This window comes from Cydia pomonella, chromosome 10 (genome assembly GCF_033807575.1).
Source record: "Cydia pomonella isolate Wapato2018A chromosome 10, ilCydPomo1, whole genome shotgun sequence".
NCBI lineage: Eukaryota > Metazoa > Arthropoda > Insecta > Lepidoptera > Tortricidae > Cydia > Cydia pomonella.
The window spans coordinates 23,047,625-23,072,179 of NC_084712.1; the positions used below are offsets into that span (position 1 = coordinate 23,047,625).

The window sequence follows — 24,555 nt, forward strand, 5'->3', positions numbered from 1 at the left end:
ATATGTAACTCAATAGTTATTAGTTACATAGATTTTTTCTGTCATTTCGTTATTTTCTCTTTATATTCAGTTACCAGCTCACAATATTTCACTAGAATCTGTTGAGAATTGCAACCTGCAGAGGAAAACATCCTGACTAGCAGTTCGCCCGATTCAAAACCGGGACCTTCGCTATCTCTTCGATCAATAAATAAATAGCAGCAATTAAAATTAAAACTTGATTATTTCGAGTAACAATGACTCATACATACATAGCAAGCAATGAAAACGGTTAATTTTATTTGGAAACGTCTATATAAAGTGACCAGTTTTTGTTGCTGTGAAGTGCGAAAATAAAACAGCCAAATTATAAAAAATATATATATTTAATTGATAACTTCAATAAATGCTCAGAACATTAACAATCATATATTTTATCAGGCTTTATATCTAGTATAGCAATTGTATATAGGTAATTACATTACATTGATTTGGGAGTATTTGTCCTTAAACTACATTATATCGCACTTCTAGCCCGTTTCGTTGGTTTTCTGAAACAAAAAGATAATATTTAAATAAGTTTTTGGCAAAAATTTCATTTTTGGTACAAGCTTTTATCGCTGACTGTACTTTTCTTTCCACATGCAACTAATACTCATCGAGCAATTTCTAAAAACCCCAAACACAATTAGGTCGCGTTTTATCACAGAGTTCCTATGTCCACCTCTTGTCTCCATCATCAGATCAGCTCGATGGTACTATAATATTGCATTGTTACCCGACTTACATATGTATGCAAATTTTCAGCTCAATCGGAACCGGGAAGTGGATCAAATTTAGCTTGCAAGATTTGATTACCAACAGACAACGGTCAGGTGAAAGTAAATAAAAGCTTGTAAAATAGGCGACATTTCACTTAAGTCAAAGAGGATTTGAAATACAGGTGGATTGCCAAAGAAAATTTTGTAGCCACAGTAAATTTACTGCCATCTTTCGACACTTTATTAAAACTTTATGTTAAATACCAAAAAGTGGCGCCATCTTACCGGGCATCGGCTAAAGGTTGTGGCGCCTTCGCTCGAAACGATGCCGCCATACATTTGGCCTTTGATCTATTAGATGGCGTCACTTTTTGTTCTTTAACAAACTTAACACATATCCGTGAAAGAATAAAGGCCAGGCCACACCGGTTGCGTGTGCGTAGACGGACGTGCACGTGCGCGTCCCGTTGCGTTGTAAACCAAGAATTCTCATAAGATATGACACACCGCTTACGTGACGTGCGCGTGCGCGTGACCTGCACGCATTGCAGCTCCGACGAGACAAACCAGCTGGTAACTGTTGGTAGGTTGCTATGAAACCGTTGTTATTGTAATGTCTGTACAATCAACCGTCAATCATCTGTGTTTTACGAATCGAATATATTCCTCTAAATTCCACTGCGACTTATTATTCTTCAGGTCATGTCCCAGTTTACAAAATTTTCTGTCACCAAATTAAACGGATTAGAAGATTATACGTCATGGAAATTCGCAATTAAAATGCTACTCGTTCGCGAAAAATGTTTCAAGTACACGTCAACACTACCGAATAAAGAAGATTCTGCAGAAATAGAGAAGGATCAGGAGGCTTTCACGTTAATATGTCTACATCTGGAGCCGCATCTGTATCCGTATGTGCAAAATCTATCTTACGCTAAGGAGGCGTGGGACGCGTTGGCAGCTATATTCGAAGATAAAGGTATTAACCGGCGGATATCTTTAATGAATAATCTCTTAGATGAAAAGCTAGAAAATCACAAGTCTATGCATGAATACGTTGCATCCGTGATGAGCCACGCTCAAAAGCTGAAAGAGATTAATCAGAGCTTTGATGACGATTTGATAGCCGTAGTACTATTGAGAGGTCTACCTGATGAGTATAGACCATTGCGGATGGCATTAGAACACTCAGGTATGAAGCTTACCTCTGAAAATGTCCGTCAGAAGCTGCTACAAGAGGATTCCGGCCAGAGTTCTTCGAATGATTCATCAGTTGCGAATTCGGCGTTAGTAGCAAAGAAACAAGGTCAACATTCAGTATTAAAGCTCAAGTGCTTTAGATGTGGCAAGAAGGGTCACAAGAAGTCAGATTGCCCGAAGCTGGTGAAGGAAATGGATAGCGAAGGCGTATCAACGGTTTCTTCAAAATCGAAGAAAGTTGCTTTACACTGTTCACTGTCGGTACACGATTCCTTCAGCCCCTCGTCGTTTTATCTGGACAGCGGTGCATCGAACCACATGAGTTTTCTGAAGCACTGGTTTAGAGACTTTATGATAACTGATAAGAATGTTGTGACATGTGCGAATGATGACAAAATGTCAAGTGAGGGTAAGGGTGACATTATGGTAAGTTTAAAAGGAGTTTTGTTACCTATAAAAGATTGTTATTATGTACCCGACTTGAAAGTTAATCTTTTATCGATATCGAAGTTGGTGCAGAATGGGTGGAAGTTGATATTTGATTCTGATGGTTGTAGGATGTTTCACCGGTCGATAGGCCAAATTACGAGTAAACTTGTGGTGACTGCTAGTGAAGTCTCAGGTATCTATAAGCTGGATGACTGTTTTCCTGTTATAGAAGGGGCTTTGGCTACAGTTCAAGTTGAGGACTCGTTGGCGCTTTGGCATCGGAGGCTTTGTCATGTGAATCTGAGCGATTTACGGAAGCTTACACAGATCGAACTTGGAGGTAAAAGCGTAATGGAACCTTGTGTCGCTTGTATAAGAGGTAAGGCACATAGATTACCTTTTCCAAAGGGTGAAGCAGGACGAGCAGATGACAAACTCGGCTTATTACATGCCGATTTGTGCGGACCAATGTCGGTGTAGCATACTCTATAAACGCACCTGTCATAACATTCTTTGTAAATGCAACGTGCTGTAAAACCTTACCAAGTGTCACTATGACAGCCCCCTCTTGCTTTATATCCCTGACACGGTACACAGCTCGCTATAATATTAATATTAATAATATTGTCATATCTATAAGAAGACGTTATTAATAAATACCCGAAGACTTTCAAGTATCGTTTTATTGAAGATCCTACATGGCGCAGCCGAAAAGGAGTCAAATTCAGGAAGATTAAACTGGATTGGATAAGATAACCTACAAATCGCTACTGAGTGCATATGTTCATTGAACAAAGACAAGTGAAGATTAAGAAGATTTTAACGAAATGTCTGCCGTCGAATATAAAATGCCCGTGGGGCTCAATTTAGAAGATATCGAAAACTGCTGGCCGCAGTGGCAACGTTTCAAGCTATCTTTTCGCAACTTCGTGCTAGCGGCGGGGTTAGAAAGAATATCGGAAACAAGAAAAGCAGCAATACTTATTAACTGCGTTGGCCACGAAGCGCAAGAATTATATTTTAATGTTCTTAAAGTGGAAGGCAAGGACAAGCTAGAGGAGGTGATCGAAGTTTTCGACGACTACTTCAAGCCGAAACAAAATGAAATTATAAACAGATACAATCTTAACAAGCGGAACCAAGAAGAGGGAGAAACATTTGATGCTTTTTACACAGCAATAAGAAAACTAGCGGAGAATTGCAACTTCGGGGACCAGAAAGAGAAGATTCTTCGGGACAAGATTGTTATTGGTGTTCGGGAGCAACGTATCCAACAGAAGCTACTTGAAATCAAGGATCTCACTTTGGAGAAGGCCATCGACATCTGCAGGTCTGCAGAGCTGTCCAGAGAATTTGTGAAGACGCTCAACAACCCGGAGGTGCATGCAGTTCAGACCGGCCGGGCAGCACAGCAGTCCAATAAAGCTAAGTATTTCAGTAATCATAAAAAGACTATGTCTCAAAATGTTAATATGGAGGGTCGTTATAATAGATGGTTTTATAACTGCAAAAAGTGTAACACCGAGCATGGTCCTAAACAGTGTCCTGCTTATGGTAAGACTTGCTCGAGCTGTAACAGGCTGAATCATTTTAGTGTGGGTTGTACTTTTTATAAGAGACGGGTTGATAACATTAATAACAATGACATTGAAGAAGCCTGTAACAATGTTCATGACTTATGACTGTCTAATAATATTACTTATGAGGTTTATTCCATAGATTTGGGTAAAAATGATTGGACTGAGACGCTCAGAGTAGAAAATAAAAATGTTTGTTTTAAATGTGACACCGGAGCTCAAATTAATGTGATCAGTGTCAGGGATTTTAGGAAAATTGTCAATGATGATTACAATTTCAAAATATCTGAGACGAGAGTAATAATTAAAGTCTTCGGGGGTGGGAAATTGTTCCCAATAGGTAAAGTCACACTAAAAGTTTTTTCTAAAGCAGTTAAAAGTGATGAAGTCATGACTGAGTTTTTAATTGTCAAAGAAAGTGTCAGACCAATCTTAGGATTAGCCTCATTAGTAAAATTGAAGTTATTAAATAATACTAATATTGATTCAATTGAGACTGATCATATTGCCACTAATATTTTAAAAACTGATCTGGTAACTAATAATAATAGTAAAAACTGGGTAATTAATAAAAACATCGAACTATTTCAGGGTGTTGGAGAGTTCAAAACACCACTGCAACTGCGCATTCGACCTGACGCTGAGCCTGTGGTGAGACCTCCACGGAGGGTGCCCAACTCCCTGAAGCCGCGCCTCGCGGACAAACTGGCAGCTCTGGTGAAGCACAAAGTCATAGCTAAGGTAGACCACCCTAAAAGTTTTGTTAGCAATTTAGTCATAATTGAAAAAAAGAATGGTTCACTTAGAATTTGTTTAGACCCGAAGGATTTGAATCAAGTGCTAATAAGAGAGCACCATTTAATACCAACCTTAGATGAGATTGTGCCAAAATTAAGTAATAAGAAGATATTTTCTGTGCTCGACCTATCAGATGGGTTTTATAATATTAAATTAACAGACAGCTCAAGTGACTTATGTACTTTTAATAGCCCGTTTGGCTGTTACAAATTTGTAAGGTGTCCGTTCGGGATCTCAGTAGCTCCTGAGGTATTCCAAAAATATAGCGAAACTGCCTTTGGTGACATCCCCGGAGTTATTGTTTATTGTGATGACCTTTTAATATGTGCTGACACTCAACAGGAACATGATGCAATTTTAGACAAGGTGTTTAGTAGAGCCAGAGAACACAATGTTCGCTTTAATAAAGATAAATTTCAATATAAATTAAAGCAAGTAAAGTATTTTGGCCATATTTTTTCAGAACAAGGCATGAAAATTGATCCAGATAGAGTCAGTGCTATTGTTAATATGAAAAGTCCTAATAATAAGAAGGAACTTCAAATTTTTCTCGGAATGGTCAATTATTTAAGAAAATTTATCCCACACTTGGCTAATATTGCAGCACCATTACAACTGTTATTGAAAAAAGATGTTGAATGGCTTTGGACAGAAATTCATGAAGATGTATATACTAATATTAAAAATAAAATCAGTACAGCTCCGGTCCTTCAAAATTTTGATGATAATTTGCCCATAACTATACAGTGTGACGCATCCAAAGATGGACTTGGATGTTGTCTACTTCAAAATGGCAAACCGGTTTGCTTTGCTTCACGAAGTTTAACATCAGCTGAGCGTAACTTTTCACAGATTGAAAAAGAACTCTTAAGTGTAACCTGGTCTACACGTAAATTTCATTATTACATATATGGACGTAAAGTGACAATACTTAATGATCACAAACCCCTAGAAAGTTTACTTAAGAAACATCTTCATGAAGTACCGTCGCCAAGGTTACAAAGATTGAAACTAAAACTATTAAGATATGACATAGAATTCAAATATTTACAAGGTAAATTTATGTACATTGCGGACTTACTATCACGCTCTTATCAATTGTCACAGGACACCGATGAGTCTTACATGTATGAAGTGATACATTGCATGGGCTTAGCACACAATTTAGAATGCTCTAAGGAACAAAAAACAGTATTAATAAATGAAAGTACCAATGATAACGAATTACAGATATTAAGAAATTTCATAACAAATGGCTGGCCTACTCATAATAAGGATATTCCTGATGGTCTACATAGTTACCATAAATTAAGAGGTGAACTGACTATAGATAACTATTTGATATTTTTTAATAATCGATTAATTGTTCCTAAAAGTTTGAGACAGTCATTCATTAAAACCTTACATGAAGGACACATCGGTGTGACAAAAATGAAGCAACTGGCGAGAAATTTATATTATTGGCCACATATTGACTCTCATATTGAAGAATATGTTAAGCGTTGCTTTCCTTGTCAAACTTTTCAAAATAATAATGTTAAAGAGCCACTACTGTCGCACAACATACCTTGCTTACCATTTTATAAAATAGCTATTGATATTATGGATTTTAAAACAAAGAATTATTTAATAATTTATGACTACTATTCTAAATGGTTGGACATCAAAAAGATAACAAATAAAAGTTCCAAGTCCATAATTGATGCACTGATAGAAATTTTTTCTAATTTTGGAATTCCGGCTGAAGTAGTATCTGACCATGTTCCATTTGACTCGAAGGAGTGTAAGGACTTTGCACAGGAGTGGGGATTTAAGTTCACATACACAAGTCCTAGGTATCCCCAATCGAATGGTATGGCGGAAAAAGGAGTTCAGATTGCTAAAAAAATGTTATACAAATGCTTAGAAGATAAAAGTGATTACAGATTAGCTTTACTAAAGTATAGGGCTTCACCCACATCTGGCACCAATGTCACTCCTAGTGAACTGGTAATGAATAGAAATTTAAAAACAAAGTTAATAGTTACTTCACAGTATTTACAACCAAAGACGATCAAAAATGCAGAAAATATATTTAATAGAACTAGGAATAGTAATGTAATAAATTATAATAAGAGATCTAGAAATAAGCAACCATTTGTTGAGGGTCAAGATGTGTGGTGGAAGAAGGATATTAATAAAAATGTATGGTTACAGGGTAACATAATCAAGTGTAATGGCATGAGGTCGTATGATCTCATAGATAAAAATAATGTTAAATATACGAGGACATCGTATCATATAAGGCCGGCATGATGACTTGGATGTTTCACCAGACCAGCCAAACAGTCACGGGGTTGGTCGAATGCGTAGTTTTAGGTTGCGTGTAATTAGTATAGTTTGTATATTATTTTAAGTCTCACTACCTTAATAGATAGCGAATGTCTTTGTTTTAAGGGGGAAGAAAAACCAATGTATGAGAGTAAACAACTTGTATTGCTAATTGTATAATATTAAAAAACGAAGTAATTGATAATTGTAAACTTATTTTCATTGAAAAGGGAAAGATGTAGCATACTCTATAAACGCACCTGTCATAACATTCTTTGTAAATGCAACGTGCTGTAAAACCTTACCAAGTGTCACTATGACAGCCCCCTCTTGCTTTATATCCCTGACACGGTACACAGCTCGCTATAATATTAATATTAATAATATTGTCATATCTATAAGAAGACGTTATTAATAAATACCCGAAGACTTTCAAGTATCGTTTTATTGAAGATCCTACAGTCGGAACGTTCTTACGGAGGTGCTCATTACATGTTCATCATTGTGGATGATTTCACTAGGAAAATGTTTGTTTATTTTCTTAAGGAAAAGTCACAAACTTTGAGTTTCTTTAAGGATTTTGTGACACATGTGGAGAATGAGACAGGTTTGACAGTCAAACGACTGAGGACGGACAATGGGACCGAGTTTATTAATAAAGATTTTAATGCATTTCTTTCCAGCAAGGGAATAAGGCACCAGTTGACAGTTCCCTACACGGCAGAACAGAACGGGGTCGCGGAGAGGTCCTTGCGTTCGATTACAGAGATGGCACGGACCATGCTTATGGATAAAGGCTTAAATAAGAAGTTTTGGGCGGAAGCTTGTAACACAGCTGTATACGTCAAAAACAGACTGCCTCATAGCGCCAATAATGGAAAGATTCCGGAAGAACTGTGGACAGGGAAAGTACAGAGGTTGGATCATTTGAGAGTGTTTGGTTCAACGGCCTATGTGCATATTCCAAAGGAAAAGAGAAAGAAATGGGACGCTAAGGCAAAGCAATATATTTTCGTCGGCTATTGCGAAGATACTAAAGGCTATCGCTTTGCAGATCTTAGCAATCCTAGGCAGATTATAACAGGTCGAGATGTTACATTTATTGAAGGTTCTGATTTAAAGGCATCAGATACTGGTTCAAATGTAAAGTTAAAATCATCTCAGAGGACTGTTCAAGATGAAGACAATGCTGTTGTATGGGAAACCGGTCGTTCCTCAAAGGTTCCGAATACGTCAATGGCAGAGGAGTCCTATGAAGATGCTGTAGAGAGCTCGGACACAGCTGGTGTACCCGTAGAAGCTTGCGCGGAAACTACTAGTACAGCTGAGCCCGAAGTACTCAATGAAGCTTCTGGACAAGAACCGGCCATTGAAGATCGTAACGCAGAACCAAGAGTGGCTGATATGCACAATGAAGCAGAACCTAGGTATCCTCTACGGAATAGGTTACATAGTGCACATAGCGGGCTATATTGCTACCATAGTACCTGCAATATAGAGGAAGAGCCCCGATCATACAAGGAGGCATTACAGAGACCTGACAGTCATGAGTGGCAAGCAGCAATGGAACGTGAGTTGGAGTCTATGAAGGAACACGACGTTTGGAAGGTTGTTGATAAACCGCCAGAAGCCAAAGTAGTGGGAAACAAATGGATATACAAATACAAGTATGACGCCGATGGAAACCTGACATACAAAGCCAGACTTGTCGCAAAAGGTTTCACGCAGTGGTACGGTGTGGATTATTTTGAAACATTTTCTCCCGTCGTAAGAAGATCGACTCTAAGGTTATTGCTGGCGTTGGCTGCAGAAAATGATTTACAGGTGCATCATTTCGATGTAAATACTGCGTTTCTAAACGGCGATTTACACGAAAAAGTTTATATGCAATTACCGGAAGGTTTTGACAGCGAAGGTCAGAAATCAAAAGTTTGTTTATTGCAGAAGGCAATATATGGCCTTAAACAAGCAAGTCGCTCGTGGAACGAAAAAGTAAATGATGTTTTGTTGTCAATGTCATTTCAACGTTCCGAGTACGATAGTTGTTTATATTTTAAAGACGATATTTTCATATGTCTTTATGTTGACGATTTTATAATATTTTTTGAAAATATTAATAGTAAGGTGGAATTGTTGAGCGGTTTGCGGAAATACTTCAAAGTGAAGGATTTAGAGGAAGCTCGACAATGTCTAGGCATGAGTTTAGAACGAGGAAAAGAAGGTACGTTTTTCCTACATCAGAGGAAGTTTATCGAAACCGTTCTAAAGGATCATGGTATGGATCAATGCAAAGCAGTGAAAACTCCGCTAGAACTGGATCTGCATAAGGTTTTGGCAGATGGGGGTGGTAAGGAGTTGAATCGCCAAGAACAATTACGATACCAGTCTTTGGTTGGTGCATTGAATTACCTAGCCTGTAACACGAGGCCCGATATCTCGGCGGCTGTGAGCTTCTTAGCTCAATATAATTCATGTTGCCGATTTGTACACATGAAGGCGGCTAAGCGTGTTCTACGTTACATAAAGGGAACATGTGACTTAGGCCTTCTATTTCGGAAGTCAAAAGGTGAACGTAACAATTATTTAATTACAGGTTACGTTGATGCTGACTGGGGAGGCGACATAAGAGACAGAAAGTCTTATTCAGGGTACATGTTTAAAGTTGGACCAAATATGATATCCTGGGAGTGCAGAAAGCAGAACTGCGTGTCACTTTCTTCAAGTGAATCAGAATTCGTCGCATTATCTGAAGCATCCAAGGAAGCTGTATACCTTCAGAGGTTAGTGAGTCACGTGATCAAAAAGGGGCACTCTAAGAGTATCAAGTTGTTTGTAGACAACCAGAGCGCCATGGCGTTGGCGAACAATCCTGTTTCTCACCGGCGGACGAAACATATTGATATTAGGTACAATTTCGTTCGTCATTGCGTCAATGAGGGGTTGATTCAGTTGGAGTACATCCCGACTGAAGATAACCTGGCCGATGTCTTAACTAAGCCATTGCCTCGCGTTAAGTTTGAAAGGTGTGTGTCTGGTTTAGGTTTAGACTTGAGTGCTTGATGATGCTGCGGGTGTTGACATGATGATGGATGGTTGCTTGAGAGGAAGTGTTGGTAGGTTGCTATGAAACCGTTGTTATTGTAATGTCTGTACAATCAACCGTCAATCATCTGTGTTTTACGAATCGAATATATTCCTCTAAATTCCACTGCGACTTATTATTCTTCAGTAACAAATCGATCTTAGGTACTATTGGAATACAAGCTTAGTTTATGTAGTGGGAACTATTGTGCGATGAATAATATGATATTACACATTTTTTCCTTGCAATAGCGGCATTAAATAGGTGACCTTGCATTAGTATGAAGCAAAGGCATTAATGCACTGCCTTCCATGTTTTGACTCTTTTTACGTACGTATTTAGGCAGAAAATGAAAAGTTGTCATAACAGTTTCGCTTCTGACTAGCTATTATTCTTAAGCTTAGTGACAGACGTCAAACGCCGAACATGGCGGACACAAGTTGTTCTCGATAGCGTGTCTAGTACGTAGTACATTTATGTCAATGACCACTCCTTATCTCCGCTACCGGTGCTACTTTCAAACTTCCCCTTATACGAGTATTCATTCTTAATCCGATCCTTTCTCGTCACTCCACACATCCATCTCTGTATATATATGTTTTTTTTTGTTACATCGTGAATCGTTCGTGATCTGGGTTCTAGCAGAATTATCAGTGCTTCACCCGAAAGAGTGGAGCGTATTACTGAGCCAGAACCCTTTTGTTTTGCTGCAACGCACACAGCACACATTACCTTTTATTGATGCTTTTTGCTCTTTATTTAATTTTTATTTTGGTGTTGCTATTGTTTGTATTATTTTTTGTTTAGTTGTGTGTATTGTGGCAAGCGAATAAATGGTTTATCTATCTATCTATCTCAACATTCTCTTTTCCGCTGCGTGCACTCGTAGTAAAAGTTGCTCAGTATGACCTATATATTCACCTCTTAAATTATTGCCGGTGACTAAATAAGACATTCTGTAGATGGTACTGTAGTTCTCCGTGTTTTTTTTTTAATACTACGTCGGTGGCAAACAAGCATACGGCCTGCCTGATGGTAAGCAGTCTCCGTAGCCTATGTACACCTGCAACTCCAGAGGAGTTACATGCGCGTTGCTGACCCTAAACCCCCCCCCCCCTCATTGAGCTCTGGCAACCTTACTCACCGGCAGGAACACAACACTATGAGTAGGGTCAAGTGTTATTTGGCTGCGGTTTTCTGTAAGGTGGAGGTACTTCCCCAGTTGGGCTCTGCTCTAGATCTGGAATGACATCCGCTGTGCTGTGCCCTACCACACAAGGCGAGATGATATTCACAATGCCCATACCTCTCTTTTGGACGTAGTTTAAGGACCCGGGTATGTCCAAATGTGTATTATATTTAACCCTTTTTCAGGCATAGTACGATTTATCGACCACATACGCGCCATTACAATTTCAACTTTAGCTTTCAGATTTAAGGTTCAAATTAGACTGCACTTTCGGAAAATGTGACTTGCCTTCAAATGAATCGTCAAAGCTGGATTAATTGGAATATATTTGTTTTTTTTTTGTGAAATCCTTGTATTTTGCGGTGCTATTTTGTGTTTGTTGGTATTTTGATTAGTGCGTCCTGGAAAAGGGTTAAAGGTAACGGTTTTTGTCAATTCAGTGATTACACAATATATGGCTTGTTCCGTGTGCGGTACTCACGTGGCACAGCGCGAAGTGTCCCAGCAGGAGCGGTCCGGGCGCGCCGCCGCAGCAGCTCACGGACGTGACGCGGCGCCCCGCCAGGGGGATGCTGTAGTACCTGCCACAAACACGAGGACGTGTCATGTCCATGGGCGAAGGCAGGTAGGAGGGGGGGAGCAGCTGCAGCTCAAAGTTTACATATATATATATATATATATATATATTATAGAACATAATTACACAAATTGACTAAGTCCCACAGTAAGCTCAATAAGGCTTGTGTTGAGGGTACTTAGACAACGATATATATAATATATACATATTTATAAATACTTAAATATATATAAAACACCCATGACTCAAGAACAAAATAATATCCATGCTCATCACACGAGTAAATGCCCTTACCAGGATTTGAACCCGGGACCATCGGCTTCATAGGCAGAGTCACTACCCACTAGGCCAGACCGGTCGTCAAAATACATATACAGTGTATGCCCTCTGCGGCCTCTGCCTGCCCCCCCCCCCCCCTCCCCCTACGCTCTTGGTAGTGCGGCGGGGCCACACTGTGGGCTGGAATTCGACTCCCATTGACATAGAAACCAAAGTTGTTATTTTCAATTTTTTTTAATGAAATAGGTTTTGCCCAGCATTGTTATGGTAACTTTTCAATTTGAAATAATTTGGCATAAAGAGTGTCAAATTATTTATTTATTTATTTATGGAGCAGAATCAAAAAATCAATTTAATTCAAAAACCGTAATATCTTATCGTATTATTATTATCCTCGCAGATGGTTATTACGAATTATTTGTGACATACTACATATCCTCCGTCCCCAGTGCGTTTTTTTAATTGTTTATTGTTTTTATAGAAAAGCGGTAAAAACCGAAATAGACATTTTACAGATTTTTTTATATTGAAATGGGTCTTGCCCATCATTTTTATATTAAACTATGAATTTCAAACGATTTCGCTTGAGAAAAGTACCGTAATATCCTCGCAGATACCACGAAATATTTGTGATTTTTTGGCATACTTTATATAACTATCCGTAACGGGTGCGTTTTTTTATCGTTTATTGTTTCTATAGAAAAGACACAAATCCAAAGTTGTCATTTTTCGATTTTTTTATTTTAATTGGTTTTTACGAGCTTTTTTGTGATAATATATTATTTTCAGATGGTTTGTTTTGCGGTTTTTAAATAAATTGATTTTTTGTTCCATCTCCGTACATTTTTATTCGAAAAAAAATCATAACTCAACTCTTTATGCCAAATTATCCCAAATTCAAAAGTTACTATAACAAATTGCTAGGCAAAAACTATTTCAATAAAAAAAAATGAAAATAACTTTGGTTTCTATCTGAGCCGAATTTCAGCCCACAGTGGGCCGGCGCCCCTGTGTGTAGGAACACAGCAGTGTTCTTAGGAATATTCATACAGTATTATGTACCTGTCGCACAAAATACTGTTAAAATATCATTAACTGTACTTCTATAAAATAAAAATATTTAATGTCGTTAATAGGTCCACCGCGATTATATTTCATTTTGTACTTTTAATCCGAAGTTTCAGTTAGATTTCACCAGTGGGGCGACAGTTTCGGTGTTTCTCGGCTCTGCTCAGCGTAGCATTGCTCCGAGCAATTACTAGAGTTGGCACAACTTGACGTCCCCATACGTGCACGACCACAGATAAGATAATGACTTGAATTCTGACAACCCTAAATGGCCGAAAGGGATAGTGCCATACATTAGAAAGGGACAGCATAATTCGACCTTGAATCGCTGTCAAACTTCGGTTTTGTGGGAAGTGTCTTTTCTGTACGGTAGTACTGTTATTTATTCTGTGGTTTCATTTGCCGTGGTCACAGAAGACCCATTAATGACATTAAATCTGTGTACAAAACGCCAGAGTTTAAAGTGTTATAAAATATAAAAATATACTCCATACTTAAATTTTTACTTTTCCATACTAACATCTCTGTATTGATTTTTGACAAATACATATTACATAACAAACAATACCCACCTGACTTTCCATCCATAAGCATTCTCCACGGACACGTAGAACCCGGGCTGGTGCAGCAGCAAGTACCTCTGCAACCCCTTAAACTCCCCCCCGCTCGCAGCCGACACCGTCAAGGCACCAATTCCATGATCTGTCAAATTTCTCGTCCCTGCCAGAACCACTCTAGATTCACTCCAATTCTGATCTTTCACCGTCAAAACTATATTTAGAAATACATCTTCAGAATCTGGCAAAGTTTTAGTAACAACACAAGCTATTAAAGTATCTTCAATGTGAAAATCACAGTGAAATAAACGAATAAGTTTAAATGGGTTTATTATGAGACAGCCGCCGCCTGTGAAACTGTCTTCTAGAAATAATTCGATACAAGATTCTTCTTCTACGCTTTGGAGTTGGTATCGTTTTGGGGTAGGTTTAGGGTCGTCGGTTGTAGGGGGTTGTGGTGTTGGTGGTGGTGGGGGAGGGAGGGGGGCGAGCGTGTAGCCGTGGGGGCCCAGGGCCGCGCTGGGCTGGTACTGCTGGTGCCGGAGGTTGTACCATGGGGCTGGGGCTAGGACCTGAAACAACAAATAAGGTGTCATTTATTAGATGATAAGTGTGGCCATGGACAAAGGAATATTAAGAAGTGCTTTCTGGCCTAGTCAGTAGTGACCCTGCCTACGAAGTTGAGGTACCGAGATCGAATCTCGGTAAGGGCATTTATTTGCGCGGTATAGACAAGGCTACTATTATAATGACCACCAAAAAACTTTGGTACCCTAAATTAAAAAATCGCTGTTAAATTACAAAAGTACCAGCTGTTTTAATCACGACTACAAATTGTCTTCGAACACCAAATACGAATATAATGAATGACCACCAAATATAATTAATGATCAGAGTGATCACCAAATCTTCAAGACCAAATTAATGTTTTCACCTAAATAAACCACTATGATTACCAAAAAAAAATACCAAATAAAGTAAGATGATGCCATAATTAATACTGCGACCCATACAGAAACGAAATGCTACCAGAAAAGTGGGTTAGGTTAGGTTTGAACTGCGATCCTCACAGAACCGAACTGCTATCAGAAAAGTGGGTTAGGTTAGGTTTGAACTGCGATCCTCACAGAACCGAACTGCTATCAGAAAAGTGGGTTAGGTTAGGTTTGAACTGCGATCCTCACAGAACCGAACTGCTATCAGAAAAGTGGGTTAGGTTAGGTTTGAACTGCGATCCTCACAGAACCGAACTGCAATCAGAAAAGTGGGTTAGGTTAGGTTTGAACTGCGATCCTCACTGAACCGAACTGCAATCAGAAAAGTGGGTTAGGTTAGGTTTGAACTGCGATCCTCACAGAACCGAACTGCTATCAGAAAAGTGGGTTAGGTTAGGTTTGAACTGCGATCCTCACAGAACCGAACTGCAATCAGAAAAGTGGGTTAGGTTAGGTTTGAACTGCGATCCTCACTGAACCGAACTGCTATCAGAAAAGTGGGTTAGGTTAGGTTTGAACTGCGATCCTCACTGAACCGAACTGCTATCAGAAAAGTGGGTTAGGTTAGGTTTGAACTGCGATCCTCACAGAACCGAACTGCAATCAGAAAAGTGGGTTAGGTTAGGTTTGAACTGCGATCCTCACAGAACCGAACTGCAATCAGAAAAGTGGGTTAGGTTAGGTTTGAACTGCGATCCTCACAGAACCGAACTGCAATCAGAAAAGTGGGTTAGGTTAGGTTTGAACTGCGATCCTCACAGAACCGAACTGCAATCAGAAAAGTGGGTTAGGTTAGGTTTGAACTGCGATCCTCACAGAACCGAACTGCAATCAGAAAAGTGGGTTAGGTTAGGTTTGAACTGCGATCCTCACTGAACCGAACTGCTATCAGAAAAGTGGGTTAGGTTAGGTTTGAACTGCGATCCTCACAGAACCGAACTGCAATCAGAAAAGTGGGTTAGGTTAGGTTTGAACTGCGATCCTCACTGAACCGAACTGCTATCAGAAAAGTGGGTTAGGTTAGGTTTGAACTGCGCTCCTCACTGAACCGAACTGCTATCAGAAAAGTGGGTTAGGTTAGGTTTGAACTGCGATCCTCACTGAACCGAACTGCAATCAGAAAAGTGGGTTAGGTTAGGTTTGAACTGCGATCCTCACTGAACCGAACTGCAATCAGAAAAGTGGGTTAGGTTAGGTTTGAACTGCGATCCTCACTGAACCGAACTGCAATCAGAAAAGTGGGTTAGGTTAGGTTTGAACTGCGATCCTCACTGAACCGAACTGCTATCAGAAAAGTGGGTTAAATTAGGTTTGCACTGCGATCCTCACAGAACAAAATTGCTAACAGAAAAGTGGGTTAGGTTAGGTTTGAACTGCGCTCCTTACAGAAAAGAAATTCTACTAGAAAAGCAGGTTAGGTTAGGTTAAAACTTCGAACCTTACAGAAACGAAATGCTACTAGAAAAGTGGGTTAGATTAGGTTAGAACTGCAATACTTACAGAACCGAACTATAATCAGAAAAGTGGGTTATGTTAGGTTGGAAATGCGACCCTTACAGAAAAGAAATGCTACTAGAAAAGTGGGATAGGTTAGGTTAGAACTGCGACCCTTACAGAAACAAAATGCTAATAGAATAATGCGTTAGGTTAGGTTAGAACTGCGACCCTTGTAGAAACGAAATTAAAATGTTGGTTATCATTTTACATTAAACCATTTTAATGTTCTAAATTTGGTGATCGTTTACTATTTTTGGGTTAATAATGATTATTTTGGTGTTACTTGATTTAAAAGGATGACAAAATGTAAAAAAAAATTGGTAATCATTTCACATTAAAATGGTGTTTTAATTTTGGTGATTACTAATACCAGCCAAAGGCAAAAAACGAACCTCTCCATACAGCCTCCTCTTCCTTCCCAACCCAGTGCAGAAGGACGTGCTAAAAGGCAGTGTTTGAGGCAGCTTGGTGTTCAGGAAAGGCCACAGGCTGGTCCAGAGCGCCCGCTCCCTTAAAGTGTACGTGCGGAACCAGCCGGCCGCGGGGGGCAGGGCCTCGTGCGTCCAGCCGGGGGCGAAGATGGCGAGGGACAGACCGTGTTTGTGGGCTATCTTTACTGCCTGGAAAGGGATTATGGGAGATGAGTATGATAGATTTTTTTTTTTTTCGTTATAATAAAATTGTATAGATATGGATATTGGAATTGTATGGATATTGGTTTGATATGGTTTAAAGCCTTGCAGGCTCGGGTTTATATTTGACAAAAGATAATTTGAAATAGAGGTGTATCGTCAAAGAAAACTTTGTAACGAAGTAAATTGACTGCCATCTTTCGACACATAATTAAAACTTTTAGAACGCCATTGACTTTGATCCTTATTCTTTTGCTGATGAGTTAATTTTGTTAAATATAAAAAGTGGCGCCATCTAATAGATCAAAGGCCAAAGGTATAGCGACATCGTTTCGAGCGATGGCGCCATAACCCTTATGGCGCCACATTATGATATTTAACAAATTGAACACATATCAGTGAAAGAATAAGAAAATCAAATGGTGTTCTAAATGTTTCGATTATGTGTCGAAAGATGGCAGTATTACGTCGCTACAAAGTTTTCTTTGACAATACACCTTAATTTCATATTCTCTTTGATTTGACTCAAGATAATTTTCAGGGTCATTTTATTTTATTTTTGACGCTCACAATATAAGTTCATATTGATAAGTGCATAATTTGTACTGCAATAGTACATTGTGTAATAAAAAATCTTATTCATCATCAAATCAAATATCATTTGAATTAACCGAATAAGACCAAAATTTTATAAATTAAAAATGGCGGCTTCATATGAGTTTAATAATAAATTTGACGTGTCACTATCATTAGTCATTAGTGTCATTACCTTCCGGCCCCATACAGTCGTTGGTGAAAATCCCGTCCACTCCACGACCACCGTTCCAAAAATGCAAAATATAATAAATAAATATTGGAAATTCGGTTTACCATTGAATTGCTGAAAGATATTTAATCGAATATTATTTAAAAGACAATGTTTCAAGTATTTTCCTTTCATCGACAAGTCATTGCGTTGAGAACTCGATACTAGGTAATTTTAACCGAGGTCTTTCAATTGGTAGTTGACTTATTTCAATAAAATTCATGTCATGGCTTTTCATTTTGGGTTTTTTAACCCTTTGAATGCCAGACGGCGAAAGAACCTTCCGTGCCCCGGACGCAGGCGATCACGATTGTTTAAGCGAAATTGAACTTTACGGAATCCCGCGTTAGTCCCTATTGCATTGGCGAAACTGTCGGCTGTAGCCGTCGTTGGCGTCCTTGGCAAGTTTTTCAGATGTCGGCCATAGCCGACGGTGGCGGTAAAAAGGTTGATTCATATTTTTTTTACATGTAATGTGTGGTTTTTCTGGCCACAGTTCGTTTTCTTGAGGGTCGCAGTTCTAACCTAACCTAACCCACTTCTGGCAACAGTTCGTTTCCTTGGGGGTCGCAGTTCTAACCTAACCTAACCCACATCTGGCAACGTCGAAGAAATGAATTGCAATGTTTTGTAGTTGTGCCAATTAAGATAATTTGAAATAAATCAGCGATTATGTAATAATCGTTAAATAGTATTTCTACTTAGTAAGATTAACTTTCAATAAATAGCAGTTGAAATAAAATAACGCCAAACAATATTTACTAGTGCTAAAGCTTCGATGAATCGTTATCGATTAAATAATATTCGATGAAATGGTTGTCGACAAAACAAGTGTACACCGTGTTTACCTCCTGCGTGTTGAACTGCCCCCCGCCCAGGAAGTTCCGCCCCCACACGTCGAGCCCCACGAACACGTCCGCGCGGCGCTGGCCGGCCGCCGCCCGCGCGGCGAGCACGTGGCGCTCGCTCCACGAGTAGTTGGTGAATATGCCGTCGCAAGCTTCGAAGAATGCTCTGAAATCAGTTACCACAAGTTGTTTATATAGATATAACTGTCTCGACGTCTGTCTGTCTTAAAGTACACTCACAGAACCAAAGTAACAATGGAAAATCAGTTTCAAATTGGAATTTATGGCGCGCGAATATGGTCAAAAAGGTTGCACATAACATTTCATGGAATGTTCGTTTTGAAAAGTAAGTTCGATTTTCTCTTATCAATTTCGGACACATGTGTATACGTACGTATAGGTACGTGTATTATACGAACTTGTTCTTGTCATTGAGGGTGTTCTGCCAGGCCAGTTCTCCAGCTACAGTGACCGAGTCGTACCAGATCAGAACAGAGTCCGGTATTTCACTGTGCAGTAACATATGCAGGTAGCGCACAAACTCTACCAGCTCTGCTGGCTTCGTTATCTGTAAGATAAAAAAACGGTATCTGTAGGCCTAGCGCAAGAGGGACGCCAGTATCTCGCCCACGACATAGACTACCCGCCTTTTTCTAACTGTATTCATTAAAGAATTATGGTCTCGCCGGAAGATCAGCGCTGACTTTTGGGTTAGCATTAATGCTGAGGCGGGACCATTTCGTGGTAAACTATTTATTTATTCTATGTTTCTTCCTTTTGTTATGTTGTTATACTTTTGTATGTCATAGTTTATCACGAATAAATGCTATGATTTATGATTTATGATTTATAAAGGGGAACGGGTACACAGTGTTTTCATAAATCATAAATCATAAATCTTTATTTGCAATAGATATAGTACTAACAGATCTTAGGCTAATATATACAGGTCCATATATCTAGACTTAAAATAAGTCATGCAAATTTTACATTTTTAGCTTACTTGCTAATAACCTATTAAATACTTCCATTAGCAAAATATTCAGTGGTACTATAAAAACATTTGTTAACCAGCCAAGTAAAAAGTTTGTGTCTTAATTTTTTGAGGGGTAGTTCCCTTAATTGCTCTGGCAGATGATTAAATATCTTAATACACATGGCATAACAATTTCTACCCCTCATTGCAGTGTGCATTTTTGGAAGCACAAGTCTATCCGGATATCGCGTATTAATGTTTGTTATATCTCTTTTTTTTTTGAACATTTCATTGTGCATCTTAACAAATATACACACTTCATAAATGTACATTGAGTGTACTGTTAGTAATTGTAAGCTAATAAAATATTCCTTGCAGGATGTTGGTATGTGAATGTTAGCTATTGCTCTCACACATTGCTTTTGCGCTACAAAAGTACGATGAATGTGTACAGAATTTCCCCATATTAATATCCCATATCGCAAGTTGGACGCTACAAAACCGTGGTATGCTCTTAAGGCGGTTTTTTTAAATCGAATCGAATTTTTTTTGAAGTGAAAACTTCTTTAGCAGCGCTGTGGACTTTTTGTGATGGGGATTTTTTTTTTAAATCGCGGCAGGTCACGTGACCGACAGATTCGACAGATTGAAAATTCGTAAGATGGACACGTGACCTGATCGAAAACATGTCATTGAAGCCAGTAGTTAAATTTTTAATGTAATATAAATTGTGTACGATAGCGCAATAAATGAATATTGTATTTTACCGCTTGATAGTACTTTTATACTGATAATTAAAGCAATTCGTGTAAAATCATTCCCTAACCATTCCAAAATATCAAAAATGCACAACGTTAATATTCAAGTTTTCACTTCTGCCGGCACTCCCGGAGTGCAACCCGTTGTTGTTTTGTACAATTTCACTTAAAACTACGCGTGGTAAAATCTTAGGAATTTATATTGTAATCGTCAGTTTGTTTATAAATGTGACAGTTAATATTTCATTCAAAATTACTAAAGTTTAGTAATTTCGTTTAAGTAAGTTAGTATATAAGGTTAAAAATAAATTATATCGCGTTCGACGCGTTAAAATGACTATACTAGTCAAGTTGTAAAATAATATTTACCTTGTTTTCCACATTGAGCAGGTACCCATCGAACTTCAGCGTCTTGGCGATGGCCACCAGGTTGCTGGCGAAGCCCTTCCACGCCTCGGGCTCCGACAGCAGCTCCTCCCAGATGTCGGCGCCGTCGCCCCACTCCGTTATAACCGTGCCTGAAAATATTATTCAAAATGTTGACAAGTCTTAAATTATTTATTTCAACTTTACATTGTAACAATATAAAAAAATATTTATTTCGAAATATCTTGCGATTCAGAAATGTTTTCGTGAAATTATTTAGAAGAATAAGAAAGTGAAAATAAAAATAACTTCACCGCTAATCAGGACACGTTGTCGTTTTGCTTCTACGAAGCATTTCCTCTACATACCGGGAAAGCCATGTTATCGGCTACGACGTAGCGCTACAACCGTAGCTCAGCGGTGAAAGTGTTAACTCATAAAAGTAATTTAAAAATATTTTTTCTCATACTGAAAGTCAGTAGGGCTACTAGCATTGTTATAAATACAATCGATTATTTTTAAGTTAAGACAAAAATGGATTAAAGCCAATGTCAATAGTTCATTTTGATATCCCAAAAAAAAATATACATGATTAAAAAAACACAAAGAAACAATTTTATTTCTTGAAGAAGTAAATTAGATGATACGTAGGTATAGCAAGAATTGTTATATTTAAAAAAAACATCATTCTACCTTGTCAATTTAAAGTGAAGAGCTATAGTTCATTTTTTAGCGTAAGAAAGATATAGTACGATAAAGTAATCGACGTTGACGACTTTTTATTGAGGCCGTGTACATAGCGTGCGCTGCAGTGGGGCGCCGGCCTAACAGTCACTTTATTATTATATGTGAACAGCTTGTAATACCATGGTTCACATTCAATAAATGATAATGATAATAAAAAATAAGTCACAGCAAATACCTAACAATTATAAATGATATACAATTATTTACATTCTTTTGCCTTCATAAGTAATATTATTATTATTTATTAATCAGGCAGGCCGTTGAAACAACTGATAGTTGCCTGTATCTGAGTGATCTTCACTTAAAATGTATTCTTTACCCTGGTTAAGTATTTGTCTAGTCTGTTCTTAAACTGATTGACATTCAGTGTTGAGACTACGTCTTCTAGAAGTTTGTTCCCCAATTTAACCACTCTGTTGCTGAGAAAATGTCTGCGGGGGTTGTTTTTAGACAGTTCAGATATTAACTTATATTGTATTATAAACTGTTTTACTGTTTACATTTTTCCGAATGCTAAAAAAAACGAACTATAACAATAGTTACCAATAACTTTGACGCCATGAGCATGGCCAACGTTGATCCAGCCCAGGGGCGGCACCGTGACGAAATGGTGGCTGAAGTAGCAGAATATGTCCACCGCCGCCCAGTTGTAAAATGTGTACGCGTCATAGTTGCCAGTACCATCAATATTGCTAAAACATCAACAAAATAAATTTAAAATTAAACATTAATTTTCACCCAACAAATGATATATGTTATAATTTTAGCTTTGAATAAAGTATAAATTAAATTATACCCTCTGTGAGAAACTATAGTCTGACCTAAATAGGTTGACGAGATGATAAAGGAAGACTGTATACAACAGTGGTGGGCAAAGTATGGTCTGCGGGCCAACTCCGACCCGCAGCTGGTCCTTCAAAATAATTTTCATATGACATGCGAAAAAATAAAAAGGTTTTTTTGCTGCAACTGAGGCTCTTCTCACAAATGTCCTAAACGTTCTGGCTCGCCATGAAGAAAGTTTGCCCACAACTGGTCTACAAGCTCTTCGCTTTTAACTCTGCTTTTGTACACACACTCCACTTACACAAGGGGGTAGGGCAGAAGGAGTGAAGTAAGTATTTATTTGCAAAGAATAAGTAGATACAGTAGGGTCTTAGGTGAAAAGTGACTAAAGGTTGCTTATTCTGCTATTGGTACTATACAGGTTGTACAGTCAGTGTCAAATACTTTGAAGCAACCGAAGTAGCCAAATAGTTCGGTACACCCTATATATAGTATGGTGTACCGAACTATTTGGCCACTTTGACTGCTACAAAGTATTTGATGCTGACTGTACTAGCATGCAAAAATCTTATAACTACTACAAATCTGGCTGTATATCTTCAGACAGGAAATCTTTTACACTGTTATAGCTTCACCAGTCAATAACTTCATTATTTTGTTTCTAAATCTATGGACAGGCAGTTCTCTTATAGATTTTGGTTACTTGTTATGCCTGACCGGTTATGCGATGACCGGTTTGGCCTAGTGGGTAGTGACCCTGCCTACGAAGCTGATGGTCCCGGGTTCAAATCCTGGTAAGGGCATTTATATGTGTGATGAGCATGGATTATTTGTTCCTGAGTCATGGGTGTTTTCTATGTATTTAAGTATTTATAAATATTTATATATCATTGTCTAAGTACCCTCAACACAAGCCTTATTGAGCTTACTGTGGGACTTAGTCAATTTGTGTAATAATGTCCTATAATATTTATTTATTTATAAATAAATACATATGCCTCAAGGTCTTCCTTTCTGACTTTGTCTGAGTGACGTATGTATACAAATACAAAAGTTCTTGCCCTATCATGGTCTTCCCAATAACAAACTTTATATGCTGCTCTTCTCCACATTTACCTTAATATAATAAAACATCTTGAGCAATAATTACCAATCATCGTGGTATCCATTGGCCATGTCATGACACACCAAAGTTTTAGGCAAGTTTTTCCTTCTATGTCTCTTAACATCTTGCTTGTCCAGGTCAAAGTGGCAGAACGCTTCTGGTCGCTCCAACTCTACCTCATGGTCTGAACCGTGATTTTGTCGTACAATATCCAAATTCCGAACAACAAAATCACTATGTGGTCGTAGATCTATACAGAGCGATCTCCATACTGGGGGGTTATTTAAAAACTCTGAAACATCACTTAATGATTTCAGTGGATTGCAGACTATAATTTCTTCCTTATACTGGCGTGCAGCAGGCCTAGGGCGGCTGGGAGATCTGGAACGGGCACCGTCTCGTGAATCTGAAGATATGGCACTCATTTTAGACGTTCTTATAATAGGCACTTAGTTTTTTAAATGTCTGAAGTTTGCACTTTATTATAAATTTGTTTATTATCGTGTTTTTATGCGTAAACTAAACAAAACTAGACAAAATATGTATTATTTAATCACTAAAGTCTATTGTTTATCACTGATTGTATTTAAACATACATGACGTTTGACAATGACAGGCCGGCTCCACAGCCGTTCCAAAACAACAAACTTATAGTTATAACAATGTAAACAAATGAGGTTAGTTGATAAGTAGAACAATTAATAAACTCATCGGAAATGACTCAATACAAAATGCATCGTTATCAGCTTGACTGTTGCGCCAGTGACCTAATTAATAAGTAGAGTGGGTGTTTGTTTGAAGGTGAACACGCGTGCTACTCTTTATGCTTAAACGCACTGACTACTCAGGCTACTTGTAAAACTTGCGCAAAACGCGTCACGTCAAGCAGTCAAGTGATGATAAAATTAACAATGTGATCTTGATTTGATCAGAAAAACAGAGAAAAACACTTGGGGTCAATCTTAAAAAATATTTAATCTGTTAATTTCATTAAAAAAACAGGTTTTTTGAGTTAAGGAGTCTAGGTGTGTAGAATGAATTATACAATAATATTAAATCTTTATTATATATATTGTTACAAGATAAAGAACGGGATACGGCTCAAATGGCCTACCGCGAAAACCGAAATTCGCAAATTGCGGCGATCTTTCTCTTTTACTCTCACTAAGACGTAATTAGAGTGACAGAGAAAAATGCCCGCAATTGACGAATTTAGATTTTCGCGGTAGGCTCG

The 24,555-nt window shown here is 38.4% G+C and overlaps 1 protein-coding gene across 2 annotated transcripts; it reads right to left on the minus strand.

Moving 5' to 3' along the window:
* Positions 1-346: 346 nt before the first annotated feature.
* Positions 347-24,075, minus strand: LOC133522449 (cytosolic endo-beta-N-acetylglucosaminidase). Of its 2 annotated transcripts, XM_061857808.1 has the most exons (9): positions 23,367-24,072; positions 21,974-22,122; positions 20,687-20,835; positions 19,003-19,151; positions 18,584-18,749; positions 16,691-16,918; positions 13,822-14,378; positions 11,807-11,906; positions 347-530 (listed from the first exon to the last, which is right to left on the minus strand). In XM_061857808.1, the coding sequence occupies exons 1-9, from the start codon at positions 23,744-23,746 to the stop codon at positions 510-512; spliced, it is 1,899 nt and encodes a 632-aa protein (XP_061713792.1). In that variant the 5' UTR covers positions 23,747-24,072; the 3' UTR covers positions 347-509. The 2 variants fall into 2 exon arrangements, with proteins under 2 accessions (XP_061713792.1, XP_061713790.1); XM_061857806.1 differs by lacking the exon at positions 347-530 and having other exon boundaries at positions 11,117-11,906; positions 23,367-24,075.
* Between the last annotated feature and the right edge of the window lie 480 nt (positions 24,076-24,555).

What these genes read in the sequence shown, in the direction of transcription:
- LOC133522449 (XM_061857806.1), bottom strand. Translation starts at nt 23,746, where the DNA reads ATGAGTGCCATATCTTCAGATTCACGAGACGGTGCCCGTTCCAGATCT. An exon ending in ACCCTCAATGACAAGAACAA is followed by an intron (nt 18,750 to 19,002) that starts GTTCGTATAATA and finishes AACTGATTTCAG; the next exon opens with AGCATTCTTCGAAGCTTGCG. An exon ending in GGCAGTTCAACACGCAGGAG is followed by an intron (nt 16,919 to 18,583) that starts GTAAACACGGTG and finishes ATCCCTTTCCAG; the next exon opens with GCAGTAAAGATAGCCCACAA.